The sequence below is a fragment of the Phyllostomus discolor genome, chromosome X (assembly GCF_004126475.2).
Source record: "Phyllostomus discolor isolate MPI-MPIP mPhyDis1 chromosome X, mPhyDis1.pri.v3, whole genome shotgun sequence".
NCBI classification, from domain to species: Eukaryota; Metazoa; Chordata; class Mammalia; order Chiroptera; family Phyllostomidae; genus Phyllostomus; species Phyllostomus discolor.
Genome location: NC_050198.1, coordinates 16563269 through 16583399, shown reverse-complemented (window position 1 = coordinate 16583399; position 20131 = coordinate 16563269). Strand labels below are relative to the sequence as shown.

Genomic DNA, 20131 nt, shown 5'->3' with positions numbered 1-20131 from the left:
ATGTGTGACAGTCCACCCCAGAGAGGCGAGGTGTGGGGAAGGAGTCCTCTGTTCCACCAGCCCCTGTGGAATTCTTGCACTTATGTTCCAACGAATAGCCTTAATAACTTGTTTTGGAATATTACCAGCCTTTGAGACTCTCGATCGTAACCCCAGCCCAGGAACTGCTAGGTATGGCATTGAAAAAGGAAACTGGGGGCAAGTGGGAAACACCTAACAAGCTCCCCGCTTGAAGGATCTGTTTCATTGTAATTGGTCTCACTGGTGGGGCCCATTCATCAAAAGTGATGGTTGCCCGAGTTCCTGTGGTTGGAACTCCACCTGCAGGCCGGAGCAGGTGAAGTTCAATGGAAGGAGATTCTGAACTTGAGCTTTGGCTAATGCAATCAAGGGACTGAATTGTAGCAGACCCGCCATGAGTTTGCAGTTCCCTCTTAATCCATCTGTTCGGCTCCTGGAGTTCAGGTTCCACCATTTCCCGATGCCACTAGGGAGTTCTGTTATCGATAACCTATTTCAAAGCCCGTTCTACTGCAAACGTAGCTTGGCAAGGAGCCAAGGTTCATCTTCATACCTTTTATCAGAATCATCTTTGTTCTTCTTAAATGTCTTAGCCATATATTTTAGCCAAGATGGACTTGGGGGCAGTCTTCTAGACGACTTTACCTCTGACATTAATTGCCCTGGCGGTGGCAGTTGGGGCTCTGTTGCTAAAGAGGACTCAGAACCCAAATAACCACGCTTACAAATACACGGTTCATCGCAGGAAAAGTCTGCGATAGACCAACATTAAACTGAGGGTATGTATCACAACCACAGGTTGACTCACATCATAGGGTCCAGACAGGCCAAGTACAAGCTCCAGGTGTCCGTCCCGTGTCTGTAATCGCCACACCAGGGTGCACTTTGTCTCTTGGATCAAGAGCCACTTACCTGAAAGAGTGCAAATCGCTTTGGAAACCATGGAGCACATGCTAGAGCCTTAGATGGGGCTTCTTATAGCCTGCTGGTAACCCAAAATATTCTTCCTACCTAGTCGGTCCCAAAAACAGTGGCCTCCACTGGTCTCACTGAGACCATCTGAAAATGGGCAGTGTTACTGCTAGCAATAAACAGTAGTTAAAACTGCCCTGGCTGGTGTGGCTCAGTAGATGGAGTACCGGCCTGTGAACCAAAAGGTTGCCAGTTCAATTCCCAGTCAGGCCACATGTCTGGGTTGCAGGCCAGGTCCTCAGTGGAGAGGGGGGTGAAAGGCAACCATACATTGATGTTTCTCACCCTCTCTCCCTCCCTTCCCTTCTCTCTGAGAATAAATAAATACAATCTTTAAAAACAAAACAAAACCAAGGGTGAAAACCTGTAACCCATGGTTACTCATCATGAAAAGTCACTTCTCTTCATTGTCTCGATCAAGGCTCTGCATTATGTAGCTGTTCTAGCAAATGAATCTCATACCCATTCCACTGGCTCTGGATTAACTCACAGCACCATTACCTACATCAAAGTGCATTGACTTTCTTGCTGGGCAAAGATGTCCTTGCAAAGGCCTTCAACGTCAAGTGTTAGCTGCCTATGGAGTGAGTGGGTGTGATGTCAGCTGCAGCCTCCTCTTCCCACAGGTGCCTTCTGCTGCCTGGGGAGTGGGCGGGGATAAGTCAGCAAACACACAGCAGTTATCTTTTCCTGACCCCCCTCTGTTTCTGTCTGCACGCGTTAGATTACAGGATTATGTCTATATTAACACAGCGTATTCAGATTTGCCCACGGGGTGAGCTTGGAGTCGTGTCGGCATCCTGGGACTTTTTCTAACTAACTTCGTGGTAGTGCTGCTTTTTCCTGCCGCCATTATCACTAGTAGGAAATGACGGATGGCCTTCTCTCTCAGTGAAGTCTGTAAGAACACCTCCTGCCTTTCAGCATGTCCCTCCATGAGGAATCTGAAAACTTGCATGTCCCACTGTAACACCCACAGCAAGTCTTCTCGTCTCTGGTCTCGGTTTTCTGTACTACAGAACGGTTCCAGAGGTGCCTTCTACACCTCAAAGCCTCTGATGCTGTAAAAGACCCAAAAAGCCTGCCTCACCTCCTCATTTGTCGTACGGCGAGAGGAGTGGAGTTCGCATTTGAACCTAGCATGGTGAGGGGATGATGAGGCACAGTCAAAGCCTCAGGAACCATTAATGGGGATCACATGCATAAGTCCCCCCCCCCATTTCCTGCTTTTCCGGCACAGCGGAGAGGATACTGCAAAGCCAGTCACTTTTGCCCCGTCCACGCCCTCTCTCACCCCGTAGCCCACACGCATTATGACCGCCACCAAATGGTCCCTATTCTTTGGTGCCATCAAAACCTATGGCATCCTCGACTGTAAAAATAATTTTTGAAAGAGAACATACTTGAATTTTAATACAGCTTTAATATATATTCCCCAGTGGATACACTAAAGGATACATACTTTTTCCCCCTAAAAGGAAATTCCTGGCTTGAGGTATAAGGATAATTTCACGGAGTTCTCTCTGCTGGTTGCTTGTTGAGGCTTCTAGAAATAGCTAATCGTTATCTTTAATGTTTCATCAAAAAAATCTCAATACATCCTATAAGATGTTCATTTTGAACAGTTAAGTATGTATCTGTGTGACAATTAAACTGTCCCTATTGATTTTTTTTTTTTTTGGCCTCTTTTCTAGCCCATAGTTTCAGCAACACATACCTAAACAGAAGTCTTGTAAAAACTGTTCCATGAAAGCGGAATTCTGTCTGTTTCGGGAAGCGTGTTTTCGGTCTTCCGTGATGGACCGTGCTAGTGTCTGACCACATGCGGTTTTAGCAGAGCGCACTGCGCCGTGTTTCTCTCCTAACCGTGTCATCTTTTGCTCCTGTTACTGCAGAGCAATTGCTTTGCTCCCCTCTGGAGCCATTTCTACTCCAGATTTTCTATTCTGCGTGTTACGCGTTCACCTGTACAGAGATAAGAGTAGACCCGATGAAAAGAACCTCACGCAATTTTGCTGTCTTTGTGTTTCTTTCCATCACACTGGTAAATTACATGCAATACGAAAGCGAGTCTAAGAATTCTCACCTGTTAGTTCTCTTATCCTCACGTATAAAGCAAAGTATTTATGGCTAAGACAGAGGAACAACAAAAGAAAATCACAGAGAAACTTCCAAGCTTCCTTCCATCTCTAAAGAAACAGAGTGGGAATATCAGGCTTTAGAAGACATCCGTTTCTCTCTCAACGCTAATGGAAACGGTGGGCCGCATTTCTAAATGCTCGCCCCACCTGCACCCGAAACCGTGTCCTCAGAGAACGGCAGGTGCACAGAAGAGAAAGTGCAAAAGCGAGTTCTTGAACCTCTCCACGGTCTCCCCTGCCGGCCCCGCTCGGCCTTTCCATCCTCATGTCCTCCTTCCTGCTCGCGTCGTTATTTTTGAAATTCTTTATTCTTTTGCTACCCGCCTCCATCTCCAATGAAGTCGTGTTCCTTTCTGGCACTTGAAGCCGAGCCTCGGCTTCCATGTGAAGAGGTCATTATCCTGAGAGTATTTTTAAGCAAAAGGAGTGGGGCCTGGAGAGAAGCAAGATTCGCCACCCCAAAATGTGTCACTTTGTCATGCAGAACACTTTGAACTGCAAACGACTGAGACCCCAAAGACTCAGGAAGAACCTTCAACCATCCCCTCTAGCTGCCGAAAAGAATTTAGATAAAGGATCTGCCCGCCCCAGGAAGGGAGCTCTCATCACAGGTAACTGTGGTTTAATACGAACTAGTGTGACAGACAGACGGGGAGGAAGCTAGCAAGGCCCGTCCGATCAAAGTCCTCTCGGTGTCCCACAGTTTCCGTTATGACCCAGCAATCATAGTTTCGACCAAACATGAAGTCTTTTCATCTTCCTGTGAATTGCCTCGCTTCCCTTGGACGTTCCACACTTCCGCCTCCTTCTCCTCGGTCCAGAGTGGCCATGAGACCTCATTTCGCCTGACCGTCTTTGGAATTTTCAGATGTATGTGGCTGTCCTATTTGCACGAAATGCAATTGCTCTTCTGTGAATCTTTTTGATATCAGTTGCATTTTTTAGACCAGTCAGAAGAATGTAGAAGGGTAGAGAAAATTTTTTTTTCCTCCCCCATGGCCTTTGCCTTGAGACGAAGAGTGCTCATCTGGGGCATTTTAGGGAAATTGGTGCTTGGAATCACAGAGCTTTGCTCCCTGGGATGGAAAACAATGCAAAACACCCCTCCTGCTTGCTCCCACCACCAGCTCTCCTTCATGCTTCCAGGGGAACTTCAGAAGTGACCATTTTCCTTTTTTAAAAGAGAAAAATATGTACTACATAGGTATTAACCTACATAGGTATTAACCACTATTTTTGTTTTTTCCCCTTAACATTTAATTAGAATCAACCACAAATGGCTGGTAAAATTCATTAGAGCCTTAAATTTACATCTGATTAGTATTGGGCGAGCTGTTTGCTGACTGGGTTGGCCGGTGTTTATCTGCTGTTACATTTATAATTGTATCACCTCCTCCCCCGAGATGCGTGAGAAATTTACTTAATTACCATTGATTCTTTCTCCCAAAGGGCTGAGCATTCAGACCACAGCTTAGGTGTATAAGGTGTTATAAAAGCATGTTGTTGCATCTCCAATTTGGTTTAATAGACTGGCTTTAGGAAAAAAGCATCTCTTCGTGACACTTGGGAATAAAGAAAGCGTGCAGTATGCTGGCTGACGCTGGACGAGGTGGCGATTTCACTTCTGTGAAATTTTTGTCTTTCGGCATAGATTAAATACCGCCTCGAATCATGGGAATTCCCCCCCCCCAACACACACACGTTCACACAGTTCCTAGAGAATTGGAAAAGCACAACATCAAATGCAATCTGAAGGTGAAACAAGAAATGAGGGAGCCTCGGGCCTGCATCCTGGATCGATTATGCAGTTCCTTCAGCCTGGCCATGGAAAATTGGAGTGGGGTTGATTATGTTTTGCACCTAATGTTAAAGTAGCAGAAAGATGATGAGGCGGCTGATATTCCAAGGAGAAAAACACTTAATGATTATAAATGCGTAACTGGAAATAGAGTTTACACAACCCTAACCAAACAGATGAATCAAACTGACCTTCTCTAAAACGACTGCCAGCGCGTATGGTCAGGAACTCTTAAAAATCTCTAGTAAAATAGTTTTGTCCTCATTCAGTTGGAAATGACTCTGTTTACATAGAACATGATAAGCCCCCTTCACTCTCCAGTATTCCCCAATACTTCGAGATTGGGAACTGGGTCTTCACCCAGCCAGTGCCAGGGACATGCTAGAACCACCGCGGATCCTGAATGCTCGTCCAAGTCATCAGACGATCAGACTTAGTGCTGAGGGATGAAAACAGCAATGCAAACGATGCTGGGGTGGGGACTATGTAAATATAAATATTTGAATATGTAAAGTATGTGACTGTCTAACCATGGTGCTGCACACGTGAAACTAATTCAGAATGATAGTGAATGGAAACTGTAACTGAAAAACTAAAACTAAATAAAAGAGGGGAGTGTTCGTTTCAGATTTGGCATTTACCGAATGGGAGGAGGCATCTCTACCAGGAATCTCAAAGGAAAAGACACGATAGTAAATGCATGATTTTTCTCCCCCCTTTGAATCACTTGTGATTTTCTGTGACTTTTGCAGTGGATCTCTTGAGCCTGTCTGCTGCATGCGACGCCTTGGAGCAGCACAACCTCAAGCAAAATGACCAGCCCATGGACATCCTGCAGATCATTAATTGTCTGACCACTATTTATGACCGCCTGGAGCAAGAGCACAACAATCTGGTCAACGTCCCTCTCTGCGTGGATATGTGTCTCAATTGGCTGCTGAACGTTTATGACACGTACGTATGGCGAGCTTTTCTCTCAGCCTCCATCCCAGGAGGCCTAGTAAGCAGAATAGTGCTGGTCTCATTAGCATCCCACCAGGGCCCCCAGTCTAGAAATACGGTCCTTGGGTGGAAAGGTCCGTGAAGCTGTGTGACCTAATGCTGTCCCCGCGATAACTCATTTTTGCAGTTATTAGAACGGAAAGTATTTTTGCGTTGATCAGGTAGGAAGTAAGGGCTGGAACATCGATTGCTCTCAGGTTAGAAAACAAACAAAATCCAGAGATATGCATTTTTTACGATGAGCCAACCTGTAGCTTTTGGCTCTTTCCCTTTCTTGCCTGTACACTTCGTAGTCCCCCGTCCACCGTGGGGGTGGCCCCCTCGCACGGGTGGAAATGGACGGACTCCCGGAGATGCCGACACACCTGTCACTGGATCTGAATAGTGCTCGCTTATAGGCAGGACATTTCTGCTGGAGATGATGAGTTGATGGGGCGAACAAAATGAAAACAAGCCCTTCGTGCAGCAGACTCGGCTCCTCACACTAAAGACGTTTGGGTTTTGTTTTTGCTTTTTTTCTTAAATACGGTTTCCTGGCACCTCCATTCATCATCACTCTTTCTTAGACAGCACTTGTTTAGTTCTCTGGGATTGCACACAGGAGAGATCCTCAGGTTGAGTTTTCATCTTGAGCTTAAGTGAAGACAATTGAGGAAGGTAGCAGAAGGAATTGGTCTTAATTGTGCCTGAATTCTTCTTTGACCTCAGATTTATTACATGCCTCATTTCACCTGTCAAAAAAAAAAAAAAAAACTCCCCGTTTGGAAATCTGGCAAGGTTGTTGAAAAGGAGTCCCACATCAGCTATTTCACCTTTTGCGGGGTGTTTTTTTTTTTCTGTAGATTTCAGCCATCTCCTGGATTAAAATGTGTAGACCCTTTTTTCTTTGTTATTTTGATAAGGTGTTGCTTTTTATATTCTGAGATCACCAGGCTATTGGATTCTGATCGTACCCACCATGCCCTTGAGCCTGCTGGATTGTAATTGTGGATTACCCTTATATTTGCTTTCATAAGGGTTTGTATTCAGGCCTTTCCTCGAATATGTTTTAGCACCATTTTCTTTGCAGGTGACATATGAATGGATCCTGACTATATAACTTCCTTTCGACCTGCTGGAAAATTATTTGGGAACAACTTAATTCCTTAAAGACCTCAGTTACCGTCTAAAGTTTATTGGTTAAACTTTGATTGGCCTTATGTAAAGAGTGGAAAAGGAGAAGAAACTCTTCCAATGATAGTAATTTTCTTAACGCCTTAGAACCTAGGATTTGTGTGGGACTAAGGGATTTAGTAAATTGTGCCAGTTGAAAGTTGAGCATATTGTTTACCAAAAATAAAAGTGCTAAATGGGAGAATGAATCTACAGTCTTTTTTTTTTTAGCAACATCTGAGGTTCAGATACTTTCCATAACAGAATAAAAGCTGAAAATTATTTACAGACATTGTCTACTGAATGAAAAAAATTTTTTTATTATAAAATATTTTCCCGTGAATATAATGAACTTACTAATGAGTTTGTCATGTAGAAAGCTTTATTTCAGCTTTATATGTCGACTGAAAGTATATATATTAACGCATCAATATAGCAATAGGTTATTTTTAAATTGCTCTTTAAGATCATATTTTGAATGCTCTCATAGAATATTTTTTTTCTTGTGGAGATAAATGTTCATATTTTATATTGTGTGTCACGTGGCCTGAAGTGGTTGATTTTCTTCTGAATAAGGGCCATCTGATGAAAATCTAAAAGAGTTTTGAAGAGAGCAGAACAGTTAGTTGCTGGTATTTTTTTTTTTTTGGCTTCAATAACCCAAAGTAGGTAATTTGCTTCAGTAAACAAAATAGCTTAGTGCATAGTAGTAATTCACCCACTCACCGACTTAAACCCCGGTGGCTCTCCATGGTTGAACAGAAGGGTATTTTTCCTATTTTATGTAGAGCCACTCTTACAATTCCGGTAAGGGCTTTTAAGAATTGAAAACTTAGTAAATATTCATTGCTCGAGCTGGCCAAATTTCCATCCCATTCTAAGTCATCAACCTAATAGATAATGAACTCGGAAAAGTTCTTACTCTTCAAAAACAGTGGTCCATAGAGGTCTCCTACCAGGATTTTTTTTCTTCGCTGAAGAATGTTTACTTTCTAGTGAAATGTCAGTAATTGTTTTCTGATTTGATTATTTCTAATAGGGGACGAACAGGGAGGATCCGGGTCCTGTCCTTTAAAACTGGCATCATTTCCCTGTGTAAGGCGCACTTGGAAGACAAGTACAGATGTAAGTCATGCATAGTAACTCCTTATTGTTTTATTCATGTTGGCTAATTACCCCCGTTCTGGAGGGAAAGTGACATAGTGTTCTCGTCTGACAGCAAGTTCTTCATGGAAGATGTAGAACTGCTTTTAGAATGTCATAAAATGTGGTTTGTGCTGTTCCCCTGTCAGACAGTAAATCGCAGGTATTTAAATAGAGAATGAGGAGTAACTTTTCCAGTCCAAGTATTATTTTACATGACGGTGACTATGTCTGAGTAAAACATAGGGGGAAAATGTCCATGGGGGATAATGCCTCATTTCCCTAACCCCTTTGTAGAAGTCAGAAAAATAAAAGTGAAGGTGTTTTTTTTTTAAGATTTTATTTGTTTTTAGAGGGGTGAGGAAGGAAGGAGAAAGAGAGAGAGAGAGAAACATCTCTGTGCAAGAGAAACATCAATCGATTGCCTCTCTCGTGCCCCCAACTTGGGGCCTGCCCCTCCACCCAGGCATATGCCCTGACTGGGACTCGAACCAGCAACCTTTTGGTTTGCAAGCCAGCACTCAACCCACTGGGCCACACCAGCCAGGGCAAATGTGAAGGTTTAATCCGTGCTCTTGCCCAGTGTTTTGGAATCTTATTTAAAGAGTACTACCTGGCATGGGTGTTTAAGAAACACTGCTTATTTTATAATCATCTTACTGCAAGGTATACTGACATAAGTCGATTCTATGATGTGACTGACATTTTATTATTGGGGAGACAGATAGCTTGCTATTTTTTACAGGGCAAGTATCACCTGATACAATTTCCTAGTGATTAGCCATTAGGTTCTTCTGCTTAAAAATTATCAATCCACATTTAAAGCAAACACTAGAGGAGTGATGGTGGAAGTATGACTAAGCAACCACTCATTCCCATTGTGAAGGACTGTATGTGTTTTCCCCTTTAAAAGCTTGTAAGAAGTCTTTTTGGTAGGAATATTAAAGAAACCCAGTCTATTTTGTCTTTTCTCTGTTCCCCTAAGGCCTAGCCTCACAGGAATGAGGAGCTGTGCTGAGCTTAAGGACAGGCAGGAGATAAAAGAGATTAAATTCCTCCAAAGCCACTCTGTGCCCTACTGCTCATGTCCCCCCTAGGACTAAGCCACAAAATACACAAGCCTTTTTAGCTCTCACTTTTATGTACTTTCCACTTGAGTTTTCTCATCCTAAAAAACCAAAGAAAAATAACCGAACAGATTTTGTTAACCATTGGAGAACGTATTTGGGGTGAAATAGAATCTTTCCGTGGGGTTTTTTTCCCCTTTAAATGTTGTTGTGATTTGTTATAGATTAGTTTATAATCTAACCTTATCGATGGTAAGCACATCGTAATAATTGAATCTTCAAAGGAGCTTGGAGCCTGTGTTTCAAATAACTACTGAGACGGAATGTGTTTTGAGGCTGGTGAAACAAAACTATTAACTCCAACTTGGGATGTGTGCAAATCTTCATTCTGAAAAATCTCTGTGCGCATGTTGTAGAGATGGTAAAAAGCGGTGTTTGCTGTCTCATTTTGGATGTTGCCATCTTGGCAATCTCGTTAAAATATTTCATGTCTTAGAGTTTGAAGTTGCCGATGAGTAGGAGAAGCTTTCCTGATTTAATGTGGGGGCCAGCTTGTATTTGAATACAAGGTATGGCTAAAATGACTTTATTTCTGAGAACAAAACACATCGCAAGCGTCTGGTGTGTTCATACATTCTGCAAACCCACTCTGTCGGGCACCTGCCATCCGCCAGGCACTGCCGTTCTCCTCTGTAGATACTTCCGGCACGTGGTTGCCCGCAGGATGGTCCCTGGTCTCAAGGAGATAGCATTCTTCATTCAAAAAGACAGTCACCTATCAAACAAACCAGTGACAATGTAAAGGGGTAGGAGCTGATGACAAATCTGTACAGCATCCTGTGGGGAAAACAAAGAAGAAACTCAATGATCTTAGGGCTTCCTAAAGAAGTCCCAATTTGGGGACATTTTTGAACCTCTGATGTCCAAAAGAAGGTGGTGCTTTAGGCTACTTAGGTGGTTCCTAATGCTCAAACGGTTATTTTATGATAGTAGTTATGTTCTATATATATAAAATATTTTCCAAAGGATTGTGTTCTGGCTTAGGAAAAATTCAGGCATCAGGATTGTATATAAACTCATTTCCTGAGAGGTATAATTCATGCATAAAAAGTACTAAATGTCTAGATTAACACACAGTAGAAGTACCATATTTTGCTGTGTATACTGTGCACTTTCTTGGCCCAAATTTTGGAGAGAAAAATAAGGATGCACATTATACATGGGTAGTACCTGAAATACCTTCCATCTGTTCTTGGATTTTGTAATTATTTGTTATAAAAATTTCTTGTTCCATAATATGTTCAAAAATAAATGCTAAAATTCATTTGTAAAACAAAAAAACTATCTAAATATAAATAAATAATTGAATTAAAACAGCTCTGGCAGGTTGTTAAACCACGCATTGATGTTTCTTTCCCTCTCTTCCTCCCTCCCTCCCTCCCCCTCTGTCTAAAAATAAATAAAATCTGTAAAAAAAAAAATTAAAATGAAAGGTTTTTTTTTTTCCTGAAAGTTTGGGCCAAAAAGGTGGGCGTGCTTTATACATCGCAAAATATGGTAACCGCTCTCTGTGGGAATATTGGGTACTATTGACGATTGGTACTGGAATTCAGTGGGCCATTAGGTTCTGCTAGCCTCTATTTCATGCTGCTAGTTTAATTGTTGCAATTCTCTTCTTCCTTTGGTAGACCTTTTCAAGCAGGTGGCAAGTTCAACAGGATTTTGTGACCAGCGCCGGCTGGGCCTCCTCCTGCATGATTCCATCCAAATCCCCAGACAGTTGGGTGAAGTGGCCTCCTTTGGGGGCAGTAACATTGAGCCAAGTGTCAGAAGCTGCTTCCAATTTGTAAGTTATTCACCTTCTTCAGTAACTATTTTTTTTTCAGTAACGACTTATTGTTTTGTATTGTAGAAATGAATTTTTGAAACTCACAGCTTTCGTTTCTCACATAGCTCTTCTGTAGGCAAGTAGGTAGCTAGGGGTTTTTTGATATTTGGAACCTCTTTAGGTAATGGCTTCTGGAACTCTGGGTCTGTGGTGGTGGACAGGACAGCACAGAGGGAGGAAAAGAAATCTCCATCTGCAGCTGGGACCCTGTGGGTACTACGGGGCTGCGGGGGAAGGGAGTCTGCAGTGGTTCTGTGGGGCAGAGAGTAAAGCTCCAGCCATGGCAATCCTTTGTATATAAGAGAAAGACTTTTAGCCCTGGCTGGTGTGGCTCAGTAGATTGAGCACCAGCCTGCAAACCAAAGGGTCACCAGTTCGATTCCTAGTCAAGGCACATGCCTGGGTTGTGGGCCAGGTCCCCAGTAGGGGGCACACAAGAGGCAACCACATATTGATGTTTCTCTCCCTCCTTCCCTTCCTCTCTCTTTAAAAATAAATAAATAAAATCTTCAAAGAAGACAAAGAAAAAAAAAAGACTTTTATATGCAAGTCTCTTTTATTTTTACCTAACACTATTATTATAGCCTCCTTTCAATGGCTGTTGGTAAAGAGCCATTGACACAGCTTTATCATTTTTTTAAAAAGTTCTCCTTTTGTATCTTTGATATCTCTCTACTATTCCAAACCTTTCCTGTAGTCTTATCATAAGGTAGGAGGTTTGTACCCTCTGCTAATGCCCATCACTAGCTCAATACCGTCTTAGCCATTCCCTTTCTGACCCCACCCCCTGGCCTTGACCACACCGAAATCGGTGTTCCCAGAGACACCCTCTTCTTCCAAATGCCTGCTACACATTTAGGTTGTTTCTGTTTTCTGATAAGGTGGGTAACGCTGCAGTGAATATCTTCAACCAGTTAGCCCTATTCTTTGATTGAAGTTATTTCCTTAGGACAAGTTCTCAGGGCTGGGATTACCAGTCTAAATGATAGAAAGAGTTTGGTGCCTCTCGTCAAAAGTTGTTTCTATTTGTAAGGCCAGCAGCACCGAAGGAGTGAGGTATTTGTACTATCACACTATTCAGAATGCTCTTGCGGCTTTTTTTTTTTTTAATGCTGAGACCTGTTTTTCAGATATGGAGTTTCTCAATCCATTCTGATCCCATTACCATTAGAACTAGAGATAACCGGGTTATACCTGCTGTCTTTGACCACAGACTAGGATGAAACCACAGAAGGCCTTGTGGGCAGACCATTGTGAATGTTTAGGTGTTTAGAGCAGTGTGAGTGTTCATTCAAGAGCGAGCGGGCAAATGGACTGAACGCACACGGAGTGAGCGCACTCCTGTAGAGGTGGATATACTATTTGGATTGTTTCGCCAAAATTGGGGCAGAGTAACTGTAAATGCAAAATACATGCGGAGAAGAAATAAGTGCATTTTTTAACCGTGTACTCACATCTCCCCAAATGTGAATAGACTGCCACTACCTCTAGATTTCTCTTGCATGCTGCTGCATTAATATTTCCACTTCAAATGCAGGCACAAATAACTTCCACACAGTGAACACTAATCACCACAAGTAATCCAGATTCATCTTGGTGTTTTTTTTTTTCCATCCAATTATGAAACAACTTGAGACGATGCGAGTTGTGTTTTTCCTAAGTGTTTTTTCTTTAGTCGTTTCAGTTACTTTTTCAGTTCTAGGTGTGAAACTCACAGGCTCGATCATTTGTGTGTATGTGTACACAGTCGTTACGCGTTGTGACTTGGGTGGAGAGGGAGTGTCGGAAAACAAACCTGCCAACAGCCATCTGTTCAGAGACAGTTCCTGCTGCAGAGTGAGCTGGGCTGGCTTCAGGGACACCGGAGCCATTGTCCTGTCTCCCCACCGTGCTGCCTGTGCTACTGCCACCACCACCAGGCAGCCACTGCCACCCTCGCTGCGGACTCTGGGTCTCGATGTCCATCCGTCCGTCTCTCTCTTTCTCTTTTTAATTGAAATGTACAGGGTCCAGCAGAAGTAACGCCCGCCTGAGCATGGTTGGTAGGGTAAAATAGTACGGGTGTAATCATGTATACTTTTAATGTGAACATTTCACCTGAAATGTCCTATGGTGTGCTGGAGTTTGATATTTTTATATTACAGAATCATATGCCTATGATTTTGTAGTAAAACGTTTTGTCATAAAAGGGGCATTATTTGCGCCAGACCCAGTATTTGACATATAACACTATAAATTTAAGGTGAACAGCGGGTCCACAAACAACGTTTCATTCAACCCTGTTTCCTTTTAACATGGATGAGATGCCATGGGAACTGAACTCTCGTTTATGTCAATTAGCCTATGGTAAAACTGATTTCACCATAAGTCATGTCGCTTAAAGTCACAGAGCTTATCGATGATGTTAAGTGAGGACTTCCGGTACATCACATTGATTTGATACATTTATATATTAGAATATGATTGCTGTTGTAGCAACAGTTAACACTTTCATCATGCCATATAATTATCTTTCTTTCGTGGTAGGAATAAGTAAGGTCTAGTCTCTGGCTGCTAACGTGGTTGAAGGGGCCACTGAACAGAAGCGACGTTTTCCCCAGCCCCCCCCACCCCAGTCCTGTGCCCTTATGAGGACCCCACTGTGGCCTGGGTTTGCCCGTTGCATCCTCTTGCTGGATGTCTGCCTTCTTCCCTAAGCTCACGCCTCTGGTTTCCATCCAACCCATCTCTGTACTAGCAGCGCTGTCTTCTCAGTGTCCAGACTTTGAACTCAGTGCGCCCACTCATACTTACTGAACGTGTGTCCTGGCCAGCCAGTCTCCAAGCTCCTGGGAATGTCCTTTGTGAGCCTGGGGGGCATCAGTCAAGATAGTTAGGGTGGTACCAGCTGGTTTTTATTCCCTTCTCGCTACTATTTCATATTTTCTGAATTTTCTCCTTTGAATACGTGGAATTAGAAAGAAATTGGGAAAGTGCTAGTTTTTTGTTTGTTTGGTTTTTGAGGGCAAGAAACATCTTTGGCTTGACTCCCTTTCATTGCACTCTCACACTGGTTTCAGGCCTTCTTGTCACAAGGCTGCTCTCTGCACGCTGGTCCCGACTTCCATTGGCCTCGGTGCTCCTTAAACGCTGGTTTTACAGAACTGTATTCATTGTATCACGCCATCCCTAGAACTCGGTTGCTTGCCATTGACCACAGAATAAATCCTGTCTCCTCCACCTCTCAGACCTTTTGTAATCTATTTCTATAACTGCCCACGGTTTGCCTTCACTGCCATGAAACACCTACCCCTACCCCTTGCACCCACCACGCTTATAAATAATGTCGTGACTATTGCTCCTGGTGATACTACTTTCCCGTGGCTCACTTGAACTCTCTCAATCCTTACCAGCCCTGTGAGGAGAATAGAAGAAGAAAGGTTTGGGGTTGTTGTTGTTGTTGAAGTAAATGAACAGTTTACCGTTGCCCCAGAAATGGCTCAGCTGGGAGAAGAGTGCTAGTCTCAGTCCAGCATGCCCACCCCACCCTGCTCTGCGTTCCCACCTCATCCCCAAATACGCACTGTTTGATATTCCAGCTGACCCTTGGGTAATGTGTGTTTGAACTGTGTGGGTCCACTGAAATGTGGACTTTTTTTTTTTAATGCCTAACGTAAGTGCATTCACTTTTTCTTATGATTTTCTCCATAACATTTTCTTTTCTCTAGCTTACTGTAGTACCATACAACATAGAATAAATCTAACATACAAAATCTGTTCAGTCAGCTCTTTATGTTATTGGCAAGGCTTCCAGTCAACAGTTTAGCCTATTAGTGGTTATGTTTTGGAGGCGTCAAATGTTACGCTCCTGCATGGGGAGCTGGTGCCCCTAAACCCCGTGTTGTTCAAGGGCAAACTGGATGTTCCCAGCAGAACTTTGTGCACGTTTTGTATGTGCAGAGCTGGCTGAGGTTTATGGCACTTCAATGTGGGGATCCTCTCAACTTTGTAGTGATTTGCAGTCAGGTTAAACAGCTCCGTGGTGAATGCTTTCCTCAGAATTGACATCGCGGCCGGGAGTGCTTCTCCTCAGCCAGGTGCTCTGGCGCTCGCTTTGCCTTTCGCTGTGCCGTGTGCACGTGCCTGAAATGTGATGTTTTCTGTAGGGAACGATAACAGGCGTGAAAATGCCCCCTGCCCTTTGCAGTGTAAGACCGTGCGAATGGGACCCAGCTGGTTCCTTCAGCAGGCTTGTGCTCCAGGGCAGATGTTTCTAGCACCCTAAGGAACCGCCAGTACAGTACTTGCTTCTTGTTCAAATGCATCATCCGCTGCCTTGCAGGAGAAGCCAGCCTCAGACTCGAGTCTGTTTTTTCCCTTGGTTTTCTTGTCGCTAGCTGGGAAACTGACTTCTTTTCAAGTTGGTGCTGTTGGAAAGGGGTCAGTTTCTGATTCATACCAAGGGCCTGGCAGGGACAGGAAGTCACGTGCCAGACTTGCCGGACGGTCTTTGGAAGGTTTCCTCATCCCATAACCCTCCCTTCTGGTGATGGGTGGTGCTGATGGTTGCGCAGTGATCTGAATGTTTTTCATGCCACTGAACTGCCCACTTAAGAATGGTTAAAAAATTAAAATAAATAAACAAAGATTTAAAATAAAGAATGGTTACAATAGTAAATTTTATGGTATGTGTATTTTACCATTGTCAAAAAATTGGGGAAAATATCCCCCCCAATTTTTAAAAATTTTATTTTACTTTAATTGTTGTTCGAGTACAGTTTTCTGCCTTTTACTCCCAGCCCACCCACCCAGTCCTCCCCACCTCCCTCCCATTATCCACCCCCCTAGATATTGTCCATGTGTCCCCCATACTTGTTCCTGTAAACCCTTCCCCTTTCCCCCTGAAATTCTCTCCCCTCTCCCCTCTGGTCACTGCCCATTTTTTTTTTTAAAGAGAGGAAAAGACATCCCTCTCAAATACATATAAAATGTTTTGCCTATTTTAAAATCAGTGCAAGTTCTTCCAGAAATTATTCATTAAGCCAGAGATGCAGTCATATCTGTGGGTAGTGAAAAGGAAAACTTACTAGAAATTTGTGGATTGGACAGTGGTCTGTTCACTGATATTAAATGAGGCACCAGGGTGCATCTCCGCATTAGAGCATACTGCAGCCAACGCATTTACCAGGAAAATCCACTGTTTTGGGCAGTAGGAGAAATAAAGTTTTGAAACCACTTTGTTTTGGAAATACAGATTCATTTGAATGTACCCTCGGCTGTTCCTCTCCCACGTTCCATGGAAACGTCTCTGTTGACGGAGCAGATGGACCCTGTGACCTCAGTCAGGCCAGGCCTGCCCCTGGCAATGAGTCGCACAGAGCACGTGAAGCAACCCTGCAGATTGTCCACATCTCTCCTCTTTCACATGCAAAAACCAAAGCCTAGAGCCGTAGACTGAATATATTCTACATCCCACAACTCTGTGATGGCAGAACTAGGCATCAGGCCCAAGTTCCCTACGTTCTGGGCCAGTGTTTCCTTCTGCTAAACCATCCGAGTAGAAACAGGGGACTTTAACCGGTTCCAAATGCTACACTGAACCAAGGAAGTTTCATGCGATCCCGTACATGGATGTTAGGTCCTAAGAGGATGAGGTGCATAAGTGAACTACCCTACCCCAGCACACTGAAACACACAAACACCTCCCCCTTGGTCTTTACTTAAAATACTCGAATCCCAATTGCAAGTGTGTCGCCTACCTTCAAATGAAACCAAATAATATTTCCATCAAAGTGAGAAATGTAGCACTTTTCAGTGACTCTGGGAAGAGTGACATATCTGAAAATGAGTATGGGGCAGTGTCCCCTCCCCGTGGTAGTCTTGGTTGTGTTCTCTTCTGTAAACATTTTAAGGGCTTTATTGTTTAGATACAATCGAGATGCCAACTTCCCATTAAATATGCTTCCACGACAAGAGCTTGGGTGTCAAAATCTGTTTATTTTACATCTGTTTCTGCCTCCTGTCGTATTCATGCATCAAAATGAGTACGTTGCTTTTTCATCTGTTTTCTGAATCTTCATATTCATATGACCAAAATAAATATCCTCCACGCACAGTCGCTACAATACAGAATGATACAGAGATGAGAATAAATTCCAGTCTCAACTACTGAGAACAAGTATATACAATCGTGCCCCTGCTTATCCACAGGCATACATTCCAAGTCCCCCAGGGGGGGCCTGAGACCACAGATAGTGCCAAACCCTATTACACTGTGTTTTATTATATACATACGCAGCTGTGATAAAGTTTAATGTATAAATTAGGCACAGTTAGAGACTAACAACGGAAACTAATAATAAAATAGAACCATTATAACAATAAAATAAGAATGAGTCAACCACAAGCACTGTGATAACGCATCAGTGGATCTGATCACCAAGATGGCCACCGAGTGGCTGATGGGTAGGAAGCGTGTATACAGCATTGACACACGGGACGAGGAATGATTCACGTCCAGGAAGGGATGGCATGAGATTTTGGGGCACGATTTAAAACTTAGGAATTATGCCTGAAATTTTTCATGCGATGTCTTCGGACTGCAGGTAACTGAAACCGCAGCAAGTGAAACTGTGGGTGAGGGGGACTACTGTATCTGTGTGTGTGTCATCTGTATAAATAAGAAATCACTCCAGAATACCTGGGGTAGTGAGTGGCAGAGTGGTCAAGTGCATAGGCCCTGGAACCAGCTGCCTGGGTTCAAATCCCAGCTCTGGTACTTGCTGGGTTTACAACCATGGGCATGTTTCTTTGGGTTAAATAGCCAATAGAGACAGCACTTAAAGTTGCTGTGAGCACATACACTGTAGTACCCCTGAGAGTTAGTGTGGTTATCTAAAGGGCATTGTAACACGAGAATGTTACTCAGCAGCAAGTGGGGGGCCCTGCTCCCCGCCACACCCTCTAAGCAAAATTCCAGAGGCAAAGGTTTGCTGATAACAGAAAGGAGTCTTTACTCAAAAGCTACACAATATTGGAACAACAGTTTTCCACATGCATTAGTCATTTAAGCCTGTCAATTGAGGCTAAAATCTTTAACTCTTTAATTACAGCTTTAAACACTTAAGCCTGTCAATGAGCTCCTAAGTCCTTAACTCTTTAGTTACATTTTAATCATTTACCCCTATCCATTAATGCCAAACTCTTTAACACCTGAGTTCCCTTATCATTCCCCCTGATAGTTTTCAGTTATCTCATTTCTATAGGATTAGTTTACACACTAAAACAACATAAGATAAAAAAGGTACACAGTTTTGGAAGAATGGCAGGCTTCTGCCTCAGAGCCTGTCCCCTGTAGAACACCCAACAAAGCATCAGCCTGCCACCTTCTGCCAGGCCTCCCAATCCTAGGCTGCTCGCAGAGTTCCTTCTCCCATCCAAAGTACTGTCCTTTGGGACATGCAGGCAGCTCGAGGAAGAGAGCCCGAGAGCCAGTCTCTGCCCTCCTTTTATTTTAAATCTTCTGGCCCATAACTCCTGAGGTGGTCAGCTTCTCAGCCAATGTAGTCATACACTGTTTACAGTTGCCTGGGGCAACCTCTGCCTGCAGCCCCCTTCCCTACCCCTTCCCTACCCCTTCCCTACCCCTCCCCAGCGATCTGATCAGATCTCTGTATTAAGAATATCACGCCCAGGTTAACGATTCCTTCTGTGTATAACCAAGCATCTGTAGATTAGAATGTAGAGAGTCGAGATTGTGTTTTCCCTACAAGTGTTAAAATACCTTGCCAGGACACTTCTTAACCAGTCTGACACTATTCCCCGTGACAATGGATCACATTTTCCATTTTCCCTCCTTAAAATGACTCCCCCAAATTCTGCTTTCATTAGGTTTTCTTTGGCTTTTTGTTCTGTGATCAGAATATGATTCCTTGAGTTCCATAGATGTCCTTCCACCCCTTTTGACTGATGGCTACTCGTTAGGAAGTATGATACTAGTGAGTTACTGCAATTTGATATTCATATTCAGGTTGTCTCACCAAGCTCCTCCCTGGCCTGCTTATGCACAGTTTGTTAGAATTCCTGCCCATTTTCAGGGAGATTTTCAGGGAGATCTTTCATTAGAGTATTATCAGCATTGTCAGGAGTTGACTACTGGTTTTCGATTGCTGGGGATTTTTTGAAAAATTACAGGTGATGGTGGGTTTAACCTCATAATAACTTCATTTAGTGTGCTTTGTGTGGTTACCCTGTCAAGGTGGAGGGGTACATCATTGTCTTCATCAGTCTTTTTTTTTTTTGAGATTTTATGTATTTATTTTTAGAGAGGGAAGGGAGGGAGAAAGAGGGAGAGAAACATCAATGTGCGGTTGCTGGGGGACCGTCGCCTGCAACCCAGGCATGTGCCCTGACTGGGAATCGAACCTGTGATGTTTTGGTTCGCAGCCCACCCTCAATCCACTGAGCTACGCCAGCCAGGGCTTCATCAGTCTTTTGAAATAGGGCTTGGGTGTAGTTGAAAGCTGTGGCAGTTGTGTACTTACTGCTACAGAAAAGCACACACCGTTCTGTTTTCCCTCCTTTATCTTCCCAAGTTGTACTTCATCCTGACGGCCAAGTTTTCCTTCTTCCTTCCTTCCTTCCCCCCTTTCCTACGAAAGTTGAGGCAGATATACTGATGAAAAGCAGTTGTTTTGAGAGCCATCCCTAGTTGGGAGACTGTTTGAGACGCCTTCTCATCTGTTCGCCATTAACCCAATCAATACATGTAGAAACTTACCCAAAAAGCTCATGAAAACAAGGAGCTTTCAGTGCAACATTTCCGGTGTTCCTTTTTTCCAGCTTTTCCGCTGGTTTATGAATTGGAGTTTTTAAAAAGATTATTTACGATTAAGGAAAATACAAAACTTCTCCTCGGAAGAAACAGATAAACAGATAAGCCTTATCTGTTTATCCAGGTCCTTAGGGT

General features: G+C 43.4%; 1 protein-coding gene across 9 annotated transcripts in view; it reads left to right on the top strand.

Annotated features, from left to right (window-relative positions):
* Window positions 1-20131, top strand: part of DMD (dystrophin) — a 1951120-nt gene that overhangs the window by 1856954 nt on the left and 74035 nt on the right. For all 9 annotated transcript variants that reach the window (XM_036016633.1, XM_036016635.1, XM_036016634.1 and 6 more), the window contains 3 exons: window positions 5685-5886; window positions 8126-8211; window positions 10985-11142. In XM_036016633.1, the coding sequence (XP_035872526.1) occupies window positions 5685-5886; window positions 8126-8211; window positions 10985-11142 (446 nt within the window). The remainder of the gene's footprint in view (window positions 1-5684; window positions 5887-8125; window positions 8212-10984; window positions 11143-20131) is intronic.